General features: G+C 41.1%; 1 protein-coding gene across 4 annotated transcripts in view; it reads right to left on the bottom strand.

Moving 5' to 3' along the window:
* Positions 1–2,165: 2,165 nt before the first annotated feature.
* The window catches only part of EDARADD (EDAR associated via death domain), a 33,373-nt gene continuing 17,530 nt past the window's right edge, over positions 2,166–18,008 (bottom strand). For 3 of the 4 annotated variants that reach the window (XM_083606130.1, XM_083606131.1, XM_083606132.1), the window contains 5 exons: positions 16,895–16,956; positions 15,656–15,695; positions 9,445–9,533; positions 4,890–4,938; positions 2,166–3,675 (listed from right to left, as the gene is read on the bottom strand). In XM_083606130.1, coding sequence (XP_083462256.1) covers positions 3,299–3,675; positions 4,890–4,938; positions 9,445–9,533; positions 15,656–15,695; positions 16,895–16,956 — 617 coding nt within the window. In that variant the 3' untranslated portion in view covers positions 2,166–3,298. The remainder of the gene's footprint in view (positions 3,676–4,889; positions 4,939–9,444; positions 9,534–15,655; positions 15,696–16,894; positions 16,957–18,008) is intronic. The other variant, XM_083606133.1, reaches the window with a different exon arrangement.

The raw sequence follows: 18,008 nt of genomic DNA, 5'->3' as shown, positions 1-18,008 counted from the left end.
CCCTTTAAGAGGTTTGTCTTTTGGGACAGACTACAGTTATTACTCAAGACCTGAACGTGTCTACTGCTTGGTTGTTTACAGAATATAGTGAATAATAGAGATATAGAAATTGTTTGTTGATTTTTAATAATCTTTTTATAAAACGAGATCAATTCTCCACTCTATCAGTCTCATTTTACAATATATTGGATATCACTATACTGATAAAACAAGGACATTCTGTGAGAGTTCTTGGGGGTAAACAAATGCACAGTCAATTCATAAAATGCCATGATCAATGGTTGAGAATTGGAATAATAAATTTCACAAAAATGGCTCGGTTCACAGCTCAATCTAAGCCAAAGGCGGGGAACCTGTGGCCTGCAGGCCAGACTTGGAGCACCAGTAGGCAACCCCATTTAGCCCACACTCTTATTGTTGACAATTACAGGAAGGCCAAGATTTCCAAGACTGGTGAAATCCTTTCCTCTCATAGCCACTAATGGGAGGCCTGTGCACATATGGTGCTCTCATCATTGGTTTTCTAGGGTGGCCTCTAACAAATCACCCCCCAAGAAGTCAAAACACAGATCTGCAAAAAGAAAAGAACAAAAAATGCACATGCTGATTTTAGAAAATAGTCACTGTACTTTAAATGGAAATACAATGCACCTCACCTTAGTGGGGAAGAATGTGACCAGGCGAGCTGTGGACCTGCTGTCTAGGTGGTAGTTGTTGATGGGAAACTTCTGGGCTCCTGCTCTCCCTTTTAATGGTTTTTAAAATGGCCAGATAGTCCTTCAAGTACAGGACAGCCCTTTAAATGTAGAACTCTCTCTGTGTAAAGTAGGACACATGGCCATGCCAAGGCATTCACCCATTGTCTTCTAAATTAAGGCTGTTGAGTTTACACGTCTTCCATTCATTTGATGGAAATGTTTGCCTTAAATAATTACAGCAACAGTAGTTTAGGGAAAAAAACCAGCAGTGCACTCAGTCAAAATCTAACAAACAGGATTGGTTTCTTCTACTAATGTTAGAAACCAAAGTATAACACAAACATGTAACAGAGACCGGTTATATATACAGTAGAGACTATGTAAACACAGATCCATTACAGTAAAAAAAAATACTTAGCAATTCTTAAAAATTCGGCATATTATTATGTGAGTAAAAGGAGTAAACACACTGCGGCTGAGGTTTCACTCAACATTCAAAGCTAACTTGCCTCATCTGTTCTTGAAGGCAGCAACTCCGAAAGCTATTCAGAAGAATTTTCAAGAGCTTAGCATGTCTGAAAAAGGCTTCAGTCATAAGCATACCTACTTGGAAGTAAGTCCCATTCAATTTAAACGAATTGCTGCTAAGCATGCATGCTTAGGGCTATAGCTCAACGTTTTATTTTATATTAAAATAAAATGGTTTAGCCCTTCATTCTTTAAATACAGATCTTGATCTTATGGTTTCTCATTATCTCTGTTCCTATTCACATGTGTAACAAATGATCCCTTTTTCTATTCACATATGTATCAAATGATTCACTTTTTCTACAGCATACCCTTCACATTTGTAATGTATTCAAAGTGTCTGACTTTTACCTCTGAATTGGCCCTCTGCCCACCATTGTGTCATGCTATGTAAGATATAAACCAATGCATATTCAAGTGACTGTAATTAATCTGAAAGTTAATTTCTGAGACTATTTCTTTCAATAGTTTACTAATAGATCTCTCATAATTGTTATGATAATATTGTAGAGATAAATGCTTTGTAACAGCCTCTAATACTAGTTCTCAAACTGTCTCTGAAAACATGTTGGAACAAATCTACTAACCACAGGGAATGAGCAATTCCAATTAATGGAATCACTCCAAAAATATTTCAATATATTGCCACATTTGAGATTTAACCACTTTAATTCAAAGAAGCTAAAAGATCTAAAACTACAGAGACACTACAGTGAACTTGAATAATCTGAAACAAGCTAGAGCTACTGGCTCTTGACAATTCTCTGTGAACTAAATACTGTACGCAATTTATTTTACTTGCAATACAGGATTGCACACCCTAAAGGTGTTGCTTTATTTAAACGCAAATTTATATAACAACTATGTTGTTTATAATACTTGCCCAAAATTAACTTATTAAAGGAGAGTAAACAGCACACGATTCCAAATACAAAGCTGTTCCAAACATAAAATGTTCAGAGTTTATTTTCGTTATGCAGGTTAGAACTTGAAAGATCTGGATGACATCTAATACTCAAGAATACAGATGGGGGGCGGGGAAGAGAAACCAACCTTAAGTCAAGGGAATGCAATTGCTGATCATAGCTTTCAGAAGCAACAGCAAAGGGAAGCTGCCACAATTTTCTGTGTCACCCACTCATAGTCCAGGACCTTTAATTGTAGCAGTAAAACTGAATCTGTATTGACACAAACATAAGGCAAAGAGGACTACATACTCCCACTGTCAGCTCCAGGTTTTGGGAGACCTTCCGCTAGATGCCTTCAGGAACCCCCCTTCAAGTAGTCCCACGTCCTTCTTATTACTGTTGACATTGCCCATTCATTTGTCCTGTCCTGTGGGCCTAACCCACACCCTAAGGAGAGGGTGAGGTGATTAGAGAGTGCTGGTCCATTTCCTCCTTGCTCCTTTCACTGCCAGCTCACTCAGGGCTGCTAGATGGGTAGCGGCAGGATGAGGGGGCTCTGGAGGTTGTCAGGGCCCAAGGAAGCCAACCTTGGGTGCCCCTAGATTGCTTTCTTCAGAAGCATATGCCTTACTTCTGTACAGTTCACATATATCTTTGGAAGTACAAAAATATATCCCCACAGGAATTAGCGGGCTAGGTTAAATAAATGAGGATATTCCAGTGCTGGTATGGTCTGCTTTCTTCTCTCTATGGCTGAGGCAACTATGGTGGGGTGGAACAGGCCCCAGCAGTACAGGTATGGGCCCTTTAAAGAGGAGTCCAGACCCTTTGCCTTCTTCACTTTCATAATTCTCTCCGTGAAAATGGGAATTAATTATAGTTCAGTTTGTTTGAAGGAAGTAACTGTGCAGTCAGCCCAAATAGTGTATTGTGGTTGTCATTCTTCTTTTGCTGCATTGAACTGGTGCATATTTAAAGATCACCTGTGTTGTTGCAAAGGCTAGGTACACAGATACAGTAAACATTTTATGTTGCAAAAATGAATGTGGTTCCTTTCACGAACAAAGGAAAGCTACACATGTACACTTAGCAAACTGAACAGAGTTATGTTACTCTCTCAATTTTCCACCATAGAAGTAATGTGGACTGGACATTTTCTTTCATTTAGTAGTTATTCTGATAGGTTCCATGCCGTCTCTTTGGCCATTCTTTTTCCACCCACTTCAGCAGCATTTTCTCAATATCAACTCTTTGATATAATTTACAGAGATCAATCAGCTGCTCCACAGTTCTGTCACTATTCCGTAGCAAAAACTCCAAGGTGGGGCTCTGCGGTTTCTGTTCCAGGAAACACAATTCATCGTAGGTCATTCCCCATTTGCTTGCAAAGTTTCTCCAGTTTTTCACTGTAGGGTGGGCGGGATCCAACTTTATCCTCATCATATACAGCAAGTCCTCATCATTGAGCAGGTCACTGATGGTTGGCTGGCAAGACAAACATAAGGAGCAGGTGCCATTTTCTGTACATGACTTCTTCAGAGCTAGAAGTACAATTATATTGGAGTTATTCCTTAGCTTTGTGGCACATAAAACTCAATGGCCTCATTCAGCTATACTGATCAATGAATTGTAGTTTATCAAACTAGGAATGAGCCACCCTCCTTCCCCTCTCCCCTCCACTGTGCGGATTCAACAAAACTTTATTGGTTTCTTAAGCCAAAGTTTCATGACACCAGAGCCAGGAAACTGAGATTTAAGAGTTCTCTTCAAGATATAGAGCTGTATTCTGGATATAAAGCCATGGCTTATCAAACCCATCTGAATTGGGCCCATACTTGCAATTCTGAAAAATAATATGCTTCACAAACTAGAGTTGACATATCTTGAAGAGCAAATAAGGGTCCCGCTTGCCTCTTTTCCCAGCTCAAGCTAGCAGTGGCTGCGGTGTGCAGAGCAGCCCAAGCCAACCAAGCCCTCAAAACCCAGACATTTCCTTTAAAATGTAAAAAACTGCCTGGATGGGCATATTGGTCACTCATAAGAGGACATGTCCGGGGTTTCCCAGATATATGGCAATCCTACACAAACTGTTTCTGCAATAAATGAGCATATCTATGGTTTTCTTATGCACTACACAGAGAAGATAGCAAGCATACGGACACAGAAAGCGGCCGTCTACTGAGATCATTAACCCATCGAGATTGGCATTGTCCATTCTCACTGGTAGTGGCTTCCCAAAATCTCAGACTACTTCTGTGAGATCTTATTAACCGGAGATGGCAGAGGCATCATGTGTGCAACCCATGTGCTCTACTGCTGAGCTCTGACTACCTAAATCCAACAGAGCTGATTATGCTACCATGCTACCTGATGAAGTGGCCTGGACATGCTGCTAATAAAAGTTGTATCAGAATGGGTTAACCTTCCAACTTCCCCAGTAAAAAAAACAAAAACAGGAGCAGGGGCCTCATGCAAGTTATCTGGACAAACAAGTTCAATATTAATTTTAATTTTCTGCATGTCTCCACCTTACAGAATCACTTTTAAAAGACACCTTGAACAACCACTAAACATTTTGTTAAAGTCTGATCTAAGAAACTATGATATAATAGAGCACAGTTGTGTAAGATAAAAGTGTTTGGTTTGGGGTGTTGTTTTTTTACAATCAATGTAATAAAGATAATTCCCTTTGTTTGCTGGCGGTTCTAAATTCAATCCAGGCACTAAGTTCATTTGGCTAGGGGCACTGCATTACCTGTAGGTGATTCACCAGTACTACTTTGGCTGTCATCATCTTCTTCTGGCTGCAAAAAAAAGTAATGTTGATTTAAAGTCTTGTTCCAGGGAAAGGAACTTTAATTTATCAACCTATGAGGCCCGAATCTGGAGAAATACGTAAGTAGCTATTGCTTTGGGGGGGGGGGAGATGAGCGGGTGAGATTAACCATTTTATGCAAGGCTTTAAATGATTTTGCCAAACATTTCTCAGCAGTAAGGTTAGGCCAAGAATGACCCTGGCGATGGCAACAGATCAGCAGCAACAGCTTGTACTATTACGAAAAGGCTATAAACCCAGATGAAGCACACCCTTTCCCTGTTTATTTTAAGTTTTAAAGATTAGAGCAATGAGGGGCTTTCCCTTGAGATATCTTCAGGAAAATACAGTTGCCTTTTGTATAGCTTCATTCACCCAAGAGTATCACAAAACACTCTGGATCAAGTCATAAGTTGTGCATGCAAATACAGGTAAACTATGTAGTTATATAAGACACTGTAACCAGACACCTTGCCCACCTACGCTTAACTGCATCAGTAAATCCATTCCAAATAAGCTACATAGATAATGTATGTGCTACGGCCATGACAACTATGCACACAATGCCTAATCTGTCTTCTGGGAATAATCAGAATCTACAGAAGGGGCAGACAGAATCCCACATATTTTTATCCCAGTTGAAAGTCAGTGTTCCCTGCAGCATTCTCTCTGGTGAAATGTTACATGCTAATGAGAGAGTTGTAGTCATAATCAAGGGGCTTCTCCCTCAATGGATTTATATTTTCCAGTACCAAATAACTTTTATTTATATTGTCAGATTTGCATAAACCCTAGACACCAGTCAACTAAGGATTTCTCACTGAAATCCTTGGAAATGTTGCTCAGCTGATATCTGTATCCCAGGGCTGGGGCAGGGCAGGGGAAAAATTTACTACAGTCGTACCTCGGAAGTCAAATGGAATACGTTCCAGAAGTCCGTTCGACTTCCGAAATGTTCGGAAACCAAGGTGCGGCTTCCGATTGGCTGCAGGAAGCTTCCGGGTTTGCAGCGTTTGGGAGCTAAAACATTCAACTCGTAAGGCGTTTGGGATCCAAAGTATGACTGTACTGCCATTACTGTGGTTTTTCCCAGCTCTCCTAAAGTTTTGGCATAGAACTGTAGAGCTGGAGGGGACCACAAGGGTCATCTAGTCCAAGCCCCTGCAATGCAGGAATCTTTTGCCCAACATGGGACTCAAACCCATGATTAAGAGTCCCATACTTTACTGGCTGAGCTATTAAAAAAAAAATCAAGACAGGATACAATAGTGTGTGTTGCTTCTGGTTGCTGAGACGCTGGTGGACATTCTCCAGAACAGAGATAGCAGGAACTGATGGAAACATGACCAGCACTGTAACTTTGTAGGGAGAAATACTGGCAATCGATTTAAGGGGGTGGACAGAGAGAAAAGACAATGCCATGTGTTAAGAGAGCCAGAACTTCAGTGGAGAGTCAGCAATGCAATATCAGTCCTTCTATTTCCAATGTTCAGGCATGAGTGCTACTGCTCATTATACCCAAAATGGCAGCACCCGTGCACAAAAGGGAGGTGTCAGCAGACTTGGGGACACTCCCAATGTTTGCAGAAGCTCAAAAAGTATTTAGGAAGAATCCTAAGTAGGGGACCCTGCCCCACCACCCTAAAAGAGCCCAATGGGAACTCAGCATGCCCGGTAGTCACAGAATGCTAACTGACCATTGTAGGTAAGAGAATGGAATAGAATATCCTGGAGGCAGGGCAGGGCTGACTTACTGGAACTGGGAACGGCAACCCTGCAACAGTTTGCTGCTGGTCCCAGTTGTAGACTAGAATGCTGTCTGGAGCGTTTCAGAGGATTGTATCCTGAGGATTGTCTGATAATCCCAGAGGCCTGGAGGCCCTACAGCCATCGGTTCTTTACTAAGGACATAAGGACCACCCTGCTGGATCAGAACAAGGATCCATCTAGTCCAGCAGTATGTTTTCCAACATCAGTCAGATGCCTTTGGAAAGAGCTAGACACTAAATATCAAGTATCTCCCACTGTGACCAAGGAAGGCAACTAGATATCCTGTAGCAGATGAATAAATCCAAGATGAAACTCTAAATGGGTAATCTAATGTGAAAGGGGATGGCAACACGTAGCAGAGCATAGTGGGATGTATCCCTCTGTTTTCCAAAGTCAAGTGCATCATTGGCTCATTCTGTTCAACCCTGCTGAAAACTATGGCACCCCAAATTAACCTCTTTATGTTCAGATGGAATTGACCTACCAGAGTCTTTGAATCATATCAACAAGAACACTGTACAGGAAGAATGAAGCTAAAACAGAATAAAATAAGTATACTGTGTGCCAGATTAGCATTTCAGAGCAAACTGCAAAAGCAGGATAAAATATTGCTTTGTTTGGATTTATATTAAAACACCCAATTTTGTATATCTAAGAATTCTCGCTAAACTCCCCTTTTTAGAAAAATGTGCAATAAGACAACAACATGAGATCCTCCCACTACAGTGTGTGCTGCCATACATATACAGCCCCCTGTCCCTTGTGGTAGTTTAGCTTTGTGTCTTGTAAGCCAGACAAGCAGGCTGCAGTTCAGTGCCAGAGTGGTAGGTAGGAGCTCAGCTGTTCCTGTCAAGGCATGCCACAAACTCCACCAATTCAATAAAAGATTAATTCACATGCAATTACTTCTAAAAACAACTTCAAATACAGTTGTGTCCATTTTGGTGCATGTTAGTCAGTATATGTTTATACTGTAAGAGAAGTAACCAGCTATTAAAACATTGCCATTTAACAAGATCATTTTTATTGCCTATTAATAAATTGCAAGACCAGACAGAACTACAAATTTGCCTTCCATGAGTTGGAAGATGAGAAAAACCAGTACACCCTAAAGGCAAAATGTAGCTTCTGCAAATACACTGAAACATTTGTAAAGGGAAATCAGTTTCACTGCTTTAAAACACACACACACACACACACACACACACACACACACACACACTTCAACTGAAGTCAGAAGCCAGTTTAATATGATGTGTTGTTTTGATGAAGACCTTTTGTTCCCTAAGGGTACAATCCTGTACTCAAGTTCAGCCAGCTGAGGGGCTATAGGATTTGGTGGAAGCACTACTGCATTGAAGAACTTGAGACACACTATTAGCACAAAAAGTACACCAGTGAAACCACGCTGAATATGCTAATAGAACATTCTACTGGTGAAAGTACAGGAGCAAAACAGCCAAAATGGGATGTAGTCATGGGGGTGGGACACAGAGGAGGAGCACACCTGCACCAAATCCTCCAAACCACGACCACATCCCCACGGAGAGCATCAGTCCCAAACCTAACACCAAAAAATGGCCTCTGGTTTACTTCCATGAGAAGTGGGTGAGGTTATGTATTAATGAGTGCCTCACCCACGCTGCCATAACAGAGCCCAGAATAGGGTGTGACCCAGCACCTAATCGGACCAGTAGCTAGACCTCAGCATACAGGCTTCATAGTGACATCTAGTGATGCTTTCCTTTGAAGCCTTGATGGTTGGGACTTCAAAGCAAACTGGGGTTTTCAAACAGCCCCTTGCAAACATCTTCTCATGAAGATGTTTACAAAGGAGCTTTCAGACCCCCTTTCCCTCATGCATTTCTTCTTCAAATGAGGGGATTGAAGGCATGTTCCCACCCACCCATTAACTAAATAATTGGTGGAAGCACACCTCGTCTGATCAAAGGAACAACTGGAAACTTTACGCTTATTGTTCCTTTGAAGACCCACCATTACCCAGCCCATACCTGACGTCATATAGGTAAGGCAAAGATAAAGGAGCCCTGGACAGTTAAGTCCAGTCAAAGGCACCTATGGGGTGTGGCGCTCATCTCACTTTTCAGGCCAAGGAAGCTGGCGTTTGTCCACAGACAGCTTTCCGGGCCAGGTTGCCAGCATGACTAAATCACTTCTGGTGCAACAGGACACTGTGACGGAAGCCAGAGGACACAGAAATGACGTTTACCTTCCCACCACAGTGGTACTTATTTATCTACCTGCACTGGTATGTTTTCAGACTGCTAGGCTGGCAGAAGCTGGGACAGAGAATGTCAGGGGCAGATAGGTGTGGCTTCCTGAAAATGGCCTTGTGGGCCAAATGGGCAGGCCTGGAGGACCATGTTTGGTCCACAGGCCAGGAGTTCCCTATCCCTGCTACAGAGCCTCAAACAGTGTGGGAGTTTTTTTGACAGCTGCTTGCTGCCATATGATCCTGACCACCTGTTAAGATCTTAACTGGAGACCCAAGGTGCCCATGCTTCAAATATGAGATGGGTGTTGACCTGGGATTGCCTGGGGGTTGAGGGCTTTTCCATGGCTTTGTGTCATCTCTTTCCCCTTTTTATCTTTTGAACACCAGACTAAAACAAGACTCCTGTTGAACTAGTAGTAAGCTGTTGGGACACAATAAATGTTAATTAAGCTTTACGTATCAGCGAAACATGCTAGTTTAACAGCTTACCTGTTGTATGAGACCTGAATCAGATGTCAGGCTCCTAATGTTAACAGATGCTATTTCCAGCGTCACTTTTTCTGTTTGGTATTCATCGTCTAAAAAGGCAAATTCTGAAGTGTTAGTCACATTCAGCTCTCACCATCTTTGCTTACTAAAATTCAGCTAGATTATGACGACAATTTATATATCAGGGCAAGAAGCCAGCCGTGCAGTTCCACACATACTAGCAAAACCAGCAATGGCTTGCCAAGAGCTCTACATATTGCAAAAGAGGCAATTTATACCAGGGGGCACAACATCCGGTTCACTGGCTCCCCACAACATGGAAGCCATGAATTAAAAACAACAACAACAACAACATCCCACTCTGTGCATGTGCATTATGAGTGAAGAATCACCACCATTCGTTATGCTAAACACCTCTCCCAAAACATCTGTCTTACTCTTATTGCATTTAAAGTTGCATTTAAATACCCAGTCCCATTTGATTTGCAAAAAAATGCTCTATGTGTCAATCTTGTCCAACTTTAAATAGGATTTGGCAGGGAACCGGACTTTGTACTGTTAATGCGCAACTCCAGTCTTGTCTACTCAATTTTAAGATGCTGGGCTTGAACGCAATGAGAGAAGGAGGAGAAACAGAAGGCAGAGGTCACAACTGCGATAGAATAAAAAAATGTTCTATGGTGTTGCTGAGGCACAGCACTCATTCTGCAGCAATTAATCTGATGGGCCAGCTAACAGGCACTTTAAACTATGTAAATCGCAGCTGCCAGGGAGCAGGATTGTGCCTCTGCAGGTGGGCAGTTTAACTACCAACAGAAGCTTTCTTCTCAATTCAAACCGGAACATGTGAGGACATTTTGTTTGTCTGCACCACTGCATGTCCTGCTGTGGCCACAATCCTGCTCCCCATGCAGGATTGTGAAAACAAGTGTTTTCATTTAATTCATGTACCTAATGTTACACACAGTTTAATGTTACAGCAAAAGTGACACCAATGTTGCAATTCTAATCACATTTACTAGGAAGTAATGAAGCTCTTTTGGCATGCATTTAGAATGTGTCAAACCCACCTTTCAGGGCATAACCCTTCCAAGACAGTTTACATGGATTTTCTAAAACAAAATCACATAAAACAAAATTTCCAAACAACCCTCTAATTAATGAAAACTTTTATTGGATATCAAATTAAACATTCTTGAATGAGGTCTCTTGATGCCCCAGGCTGTCTGGAGTGGTGGGAGGCCTGGTTGGGACTTGCCTGTATTGTGAGCTGCTAATGTTGCTGTTCCCACTGCAGTTCCAGACTCTCTACTACTCAATGGGATTCACCTCTGAATACTTCAGACAAGCTTAAGCCTAAACTGTCTATTGCCCTTAAAATATAATGCTGCTCCCTTCTGCTGGTGATGGGGAGAGGGCAAAAAATTGATGTATGTGTGTTGCAAAAGGCAAACAGGAGCGAGCCATGCATGCATTTTATTTTTTAAAAAAGATGTTCACAACTTCTGGTGGCACAGAAGAAGGCTGGGGCCCGCTGGAGTGAAGAACAGGAGAAAAGGCAGGGCAGGGCATCTAGCAGCAGGGTGACTGGGGGAAAGGTGCAGCCAGAGATCATAATAGGCATAACACACTTTACACAGAGACACACTTTATGCACAAACACGCAAGAGTTTAGGTGGTGCATTGGCAGTGGGGGAGAGCATGGTGAGGAGCTGGGGGTGGGGGGACAGAGTGATTAGAGCAAGGGTAGGCAACCTAAGGCCCGGGGGCCGGATGTGGCCCAATCGCCTTCTCAATCTGGTCTGTGGACGGTCCGGGAATCAGCGTGTTTTTACATGAGTAGAATGTGTCCTTTTATTTAAAATGCATCTCCAGGTTATTTGCGGGGCATAGGAATTCATTCATTTCCCCAAAAAAATATAGTCCGGCCCACCACATGGTCTGAGGGACAGCAGACCAGCCCACGGCTGAAAAAGGTTGCTGACCCCTGGATTAGAGGGTGGAAGGGAAAGAAAGGGAGACTAGGAGAGGGGGAGAAAGAGCTTAAGGGCTGGGAGAGCAAGAAAAAGCGAGCATAGAGTGGGAGGTGGAAGGAAAGCAAGGGTAGCAATGGGGATGGGGCAGAAATAGCAAGGCTAAGGGGTGGAGAGAGATATTTTAGGTGCTGCAAGAAAGGAAGCCATCTTTCTTTCCAAGTGCAGCAAACAATAAGAGAGGTCATTCCCTGGCCTCTGCTTTAAACCAAGCAACCTGCCTGCTCCTTCTGCTGCTTTCGTCCAAAAGTGATGTGTTGTCTAAGCTCCTCTCAAACATTCCCAGCTCTACTGGGGATGGAAGCTAGGACCTTCTGCAGTCAAAGCAGATGCTCCACTGCCGAGCTACAGTCCATTCCTCTGTGTGAAGGCACTTTCGCACACAGATTGAGGGACTGCCAATTTCACTTCCAGAAATATCCCCATAGATTGCCCTGAGTCCCACTCCCACTCCCAAGTAGCATCTTGGGCAGGACTGCAATGAGAAGGGATAACCTGAATAACCCCATGTGATGTTCCATGTGTGGTCACTTGGTATTCAGACAGTAATTAAGTGTTTTAAAAACAAACTTTTCTACATTGGCTTTAGAGACATTTCATAATATATTTATTAAAGTTTTCAAATAAAGCATATATTAGATAAGCACTTATCATTGTCCATTTAACATCTCTCAATTGTTACATGGGACTCCCCCACACCTCCCGCGTACACTTACATCATTATTAAATTAATTTCAAACAAATTATCATTTAACTCATCTTAATTAATAATCTTAATTTGGTTTGACATATAATTCAGCCTTAAATCTAATTTAATGGTAGACAATTGTCTGCACTGGCATCCAATTCAGCACTCAGCCAAATTACAATATTTTTGTAAATAAATCTTAAATTTCCTCCAGTCTTCTTCCATCCTTTCTTCTCCCTGGTCTCGAATTCTGCCGGTCATCTCGGCTAATTGCATATAGTCCATCAGTTGCATCTGCCATTCTTCCACAGTGGGTAGCTCCTGAGTTTTCCAATTCTTGGCAATTAATATTCTTGCTGCTGTTGTTGCGTACAAAAAGAATGTTCTGTCCTCTTTTAACACACTCTGGCCGACAATACCCAGGAGAAAGGCCTCTGATTTCTTAGTAAAGGTGTATTTAAACACCTTTTTTAATTCATTATATATCTTCTCCCAAAAGGCCTTCACTCTAGGGCAGGTCCACCAGAGGTGAAAAAATGTTCCTTCATTTTCCTTACATTTCCAACATTTGCTATCGGACGAATGGTATATTTTAGCCAGTTTAACAGGGGTCATGTACCATCTATACATCATTTTCATCACATTTTCCTTCAACGCATTACATGCAGTGAAGTTCAGCCCAGAGGTCCACAACCTTTCCCAATCTTCAAACATAATATTATACCCAATATCCTGCGCCCATTTTATCATTGTTGATTTTACCATTTCGTCATGTGTGTTCCATTTCAGCAGCAAGTTATACATTCTTGAAAGTACCTTAGTCTTAGGTTCTAACAGTTCAGTTTCTAACTTTGACTTTTCCACTTGGAATCCTAGCTTTTTGTCATTTTTAAACACTTCTTTAATCTGAGCATAGTGTAACCAGTCTCGCACTTTGTCTCTCATCTTTTCTAAACTCTGCAATTTCCAGTTGTCACCATCCTTTTCTATTATCTCCCAATATTTTGGCCAGTTGGCCTCCATATTGGCTCTTTTCCGAGCCTTAGCCTCCAGGGGTGACAGCCACCTCGGAGTTTTATTCTCCAGTAAGTCTTTATATTTTGTCCAGACATTAAAAACTGATTTTCTGACAATATGGTTCTTGAAGGCCTTATTTATCTTAGCTTTATCATACCATAAATATGCATGCCATCCAAACGCATTATTAAAACCTTCCAAATCCAAGACATCCGTATCTTCAAGAAGTAACCAATCTTTTAACCAGCAGAAAGCTGCAGCTTCATAATACAACTTTAAATCTGGCAGGGCAAAGCCCCCTCTTTCTTTCGCATCTGTTAATATTTTAAATTTGATTCTGGGCTTTTTGCCCTGCCAGACAAATTTAGAAATATCTTTCTGCCACTTCCGGAAGCACTCTGTCTTGTCTACAATCTGCAGTGTCTGAAACAAAAATAACATTTTTGGCAATACATTCATCTTGATGGCAGCTATTCGGCCTAACAAAGAAAGTTTTAGTCTTGACCAACTATCCAAGTCTCTCTTAATCTCTGACCAACATTTTTCATAATTATCTTTAAATAAACTCAGATTTTTTGCTGTTATGTTTACCCCTAGGTATTTAACTTTTTTAACCACATTTAGTTCTGTCTCTTTCTGAAGCTGTTCCAACTCAATATCTGTCATGTTTTTCCCCAAAACTTTAGTTTTTTGCTTATTTAACTTAAATCCTGCCACTCGACCAAAGTTTTGAATCAGTTGTAGTACTCTTTTCAAACTAGACTCCGGCTCCTGTAATGTCAGAACTAGGTCATCTGCAAAAGCTTTAAGTTTATATTGTTTCGCTCCGACCTGAATCCCTTCCACCAACCGGTCCCCCCTAATCATATTCAGGAGCACTTCCAGAACCGAAATAAACAGTAATGGGGAAATCGGGCAGCCTTGTCGTGTACCTTTTTCAATTTTAAACTCTTCTGTAACCACATTGTTAACTATCAGTTTAGCCTTTTGTTCTGAATATATTGCCTCAATCCCGTTCTCAAACCCCCGTCCCACTCCCATTTCTTTTAAATTCCCCTTCATAAATTTCCAAGAAATATTGTCAAAGGCTTTCTCCGCGTCTATAAAAATTAAAACTGCTTTAGTGTTTATGTTTGTTTGTAAAAGTTCCAATATGTCTATGATGTTCCTTGTGTTAGTAAACATATGTCTGCCCGGGAGAAAGCCTGCCTGGTCTTTATGGATTATCTCACTTAAAACTTTCTTAAATCTTCGTGCCAAAACATCTGCAAATATTTTGTAATCCACATTTAAAAGGGAGATGGGACGGTAATTCTTAAGTTGTGTCTTTTCAGTTTCTGACTTTGGAATCAATGTGATAAATGCTTCTTTCCACGATTCAGGCGCCTTCTTCCCCTCCATTATTTCATTACTGACCTCCAACAAAGGTTGTATCAAATAATCCTTCAATGTCTTATAGTAGTTAGAGGTCAGTCCATCTGGCCCTGGTGATTTGCCCTGTTTCAGACTCAGGATGGCCTGTTCAATCTCTTGTCGTGTTATTTTGCCATTTAAAATTGTTCTATTTTCTTCTGACAGCTTTGCTAATCCATTTCTCTCCAAAAATTGTGTAATCTCTATTTCATCTTGTGGCCCTTGAGTATATAACTTTTTAAAATACCTCTGGAAGCACTTTCTAATCTCTCCCGGGTTCTGAATGTTCCTTCCTTCAACCTCTAAGTTTGTTACTGTATTTAATCTTTGTCTCCTTTTCAACTGCCAAGCTAGCAGTTTCCCACATTTATTTGCCGATTCAAAAGTTTTTTGTTTCATTGTTTTAATCTTCCATTCTATTTCCTGATTTATCAGCTTGGAATATTGCGCCTGATAAAGTTTGATTTCTCTCAGAATCGGTTGGGACTTCGGGTTAGATCTTAACTTCTTCTCCAACTCTTTGATACTTTCCAGAATTTTATCTTTCTTTTCATTTTGCAGTCTTTTCTTTAAGGAATTCTGTTGAATCAAGAACCCTCTCATCACAGCTTTACTTGCATCCCAGATAGTTCTTTTTTCCACCGTAGTGTTCAAATTAATCTCAAAATAGTCCTTTAAGGTTTTTTGGGCCTTCTTTACAAGCTTTAGAGACATTTCAATGTATATTTTCCACATCAAGTGACAACCACACTTATTTTGCATAGTTTAGGAAAGTTTTATATAATTACAAATATATAGCTACAGTGGTACCTCGTGTTAAATACTTAATTCGTTCCAGAGGTCCGTTCTTAACCTGAAACTGTTCTTAACCTGAAGCACCACTTTAGCTAATGGGGCCTCCCGCTGCCTCCGGAGCATGATTTCTGTTCTCATCCTGAAGCAAAGTTCTTAACCCGAGGTACTATTTCTGGGTTAGCGGTTATTTCTGTAACCTGAAGCGTCTGTAACCTGAAGCATATATAACCCGAGGTACCACTGTACTACAATTTTCTGCACTTACCTTTTGGTAGTGCTGTATCTTGAACAGGGTACTTGTTTGTCTGTTCAAAAGATGGGGAGACAAAATATACCATCAGATATATTTTGATAAACTTAATTGTTGTCGCCTTGTAAAACTGTCTTTTTCCATTCCTCTATATCAGGCCTACCAAACTGAACAGAGTGTGAACTGCCATGTATGGCAGCTTGCTAGGTACTCCACAATCCTCCTGTATCTGCAGTCCCAGACAGGAAGGAACATGGAAGAAATAAATGGAGCTTTGTTAAACTCTTTAGTGGGCTTCAGAAGCTAGGAAGCTGTCTTACACCGAGTCAGACCATTGGCCCATCCAGCTCAGTATTGTCTACACAGACTGGCAGTGGCTCTCCAGGGTTCTAGACAAAAGGGGGCTTGGCTTGGACCTTCTGAATGCAAGGCAGATGCTCTACCACTGACCCACGACTCTTTTCCCCATGGTGGTGGTCTGAAAGCTTCAATAACAGATATAGAAATTGCAGAATCACAGATGTCATGGAGCTGCCACTGAAAACAGCATCCCTCTCTCCTTGTAATGCAACTTGCCCCATACCTTGGCTTAATTATTCTAAGCGTTTCTCTCCCTGTCCCATTTCACAACATATGAGAAGGTATCATACATAGGCAGGTAATAGAATTAGCTGAATTATGCATTGTGGTGGGAGAAGGGAGGATCTCAGTGGCCTGGTTCACATGTCACAGTAAGCCAAACTATGGCTTCTGAGAACCATGTGAATGTGTAGGTTCCCCAAACCCAGGAATAAGGTTCAGGTCTGTCCTCCTTAACCATGACCAGTAACCGTAGATCAGACCTCAGTTATGCTTCAAGGTTTAAGAGGAGAGACCTTAAGCACAGTATCAGGTCCAGATTACACACCTTGGCTTAGCTGCCATGCCATGCTTCACTGTGCTGGGTATGAGCAGCAACTTCAAACTTCCAGATCCGACAACGTTCCCATGGTCCCAGTAAGCCATAATATGTGAACTGGGCTTATGTGTGGTGCTTGGTTTTGGTGGCAGCTCCCTATATTTTAGAATGTCTGGTTCTATTCTGAATTCATCCATTGCATAGTTGGTACAGAAACATTTCACCAAATGTCTTGCAATACCAGGGAATTATGAACCTGTTCTGACAGTATTAAAAACAATAAAATGGTAACCAACATTTACAATAATTGAATTAACGGTTACATTTCATTACAATACATTCAGGAAATTACATACTTCTTCTGAGGATAAAGTGCTAGGGTCTGTATCTTCTACTGGCTCTTTCATTGCCTGATCTGCTGGAAACAAATAAAGGAAAGTTTTAATTTGTGTTTCTCAACATCTCAAGTCTACTTTAATTGCCTCCATTGTATATATAGGCAACTGTTAGTTTGTAACACAAAGGAATGTTTCACATTCTGGTTTTAAAATTGTTATTCTAGCAGAATAAATCATCCTAAAATCATATGCACTTACATTTTTCTATAACTTTAATGAAAAACTATCATCTGCCACAAGCAGTTTTCACCAAGAGTAACACAAGTGCATTTTAGATGGAATATACCGTATTTTTCACTCTATAAGACGCACCAGACCACAAGACGCACCTAGTTTTTGGAGGCGGAAAACAAGAAAAAAAATATTCTGAATCTCAGAAGCCAGAACAGCAAGAGGGATTTGCTGCGCAGTGAAAGCAGCAATCCCTCTTGCTGTTCTGGCTTCTGGGATAGCTGTGCAGCCTGCATTCGCTCCATAAGACGCACACACATTTCCCCTTACTTTTCAGAAGGGAAAAAGTAAGTCTTATAGAGCAAAAAATACGGTACCTATCCTGATGAACCATGTTTACCATGTTTGTCAGATGAGAAAGATGACATGTGCCTGCACACTTCCTCCTTGCACCTCCTGTTCTCTTCTCCTATTTTTTTAAAACCACAGTTTCCTGTGACATCTGAACTGCCAAACTTAGTTTATGATATTTCTTATATCATTTTGAATCATCTATGTATTTTTTGTGTTGTCATTTTTATTTATCAGCTAAGCAATCTTATATTCTAGTTAAACCAAGAGTGTGAACAGGCCACTGCTATGCCATGAATAGGGCCAGGGCGCAGCCAGAAGGGAACAACAAACCACATTCTATCCAGACCACAGGCTGAATTTTCAAAAAATAGGTCATTGGCAACAGTTTAAAAAACAACAACAAAACATCATATTTCCCCCAGAAAGGGTAAATCTGGATTAAATGGGGAGCGGGGATATGGGCTGAAATTTTAATGACAACATGTGAATACTGCAAAATACCTGCATGCATGAAAAGCACCAATCTCACTTGCTACTATCAGAAAAG

This window comes from Podarcis filfolensis (genome assembly GCF_964270895.1).
Source record: "Podarcis filfolensis genome assembly, chromosome: 3".
In the NCBI taxonomy this organism is placed as follows: domain Eukaryota; kingdom Metazoa; phylum Chordata; class Lepidosauria; order Squamata; family Lacertidae; genus Podarcis; species Podarcis filfolensis.
The sequence above is the reverse complement of the archived record's forward strand: the minus strand, read 5'-3'. Positions and strand labels throughout refer to the sequence as shown.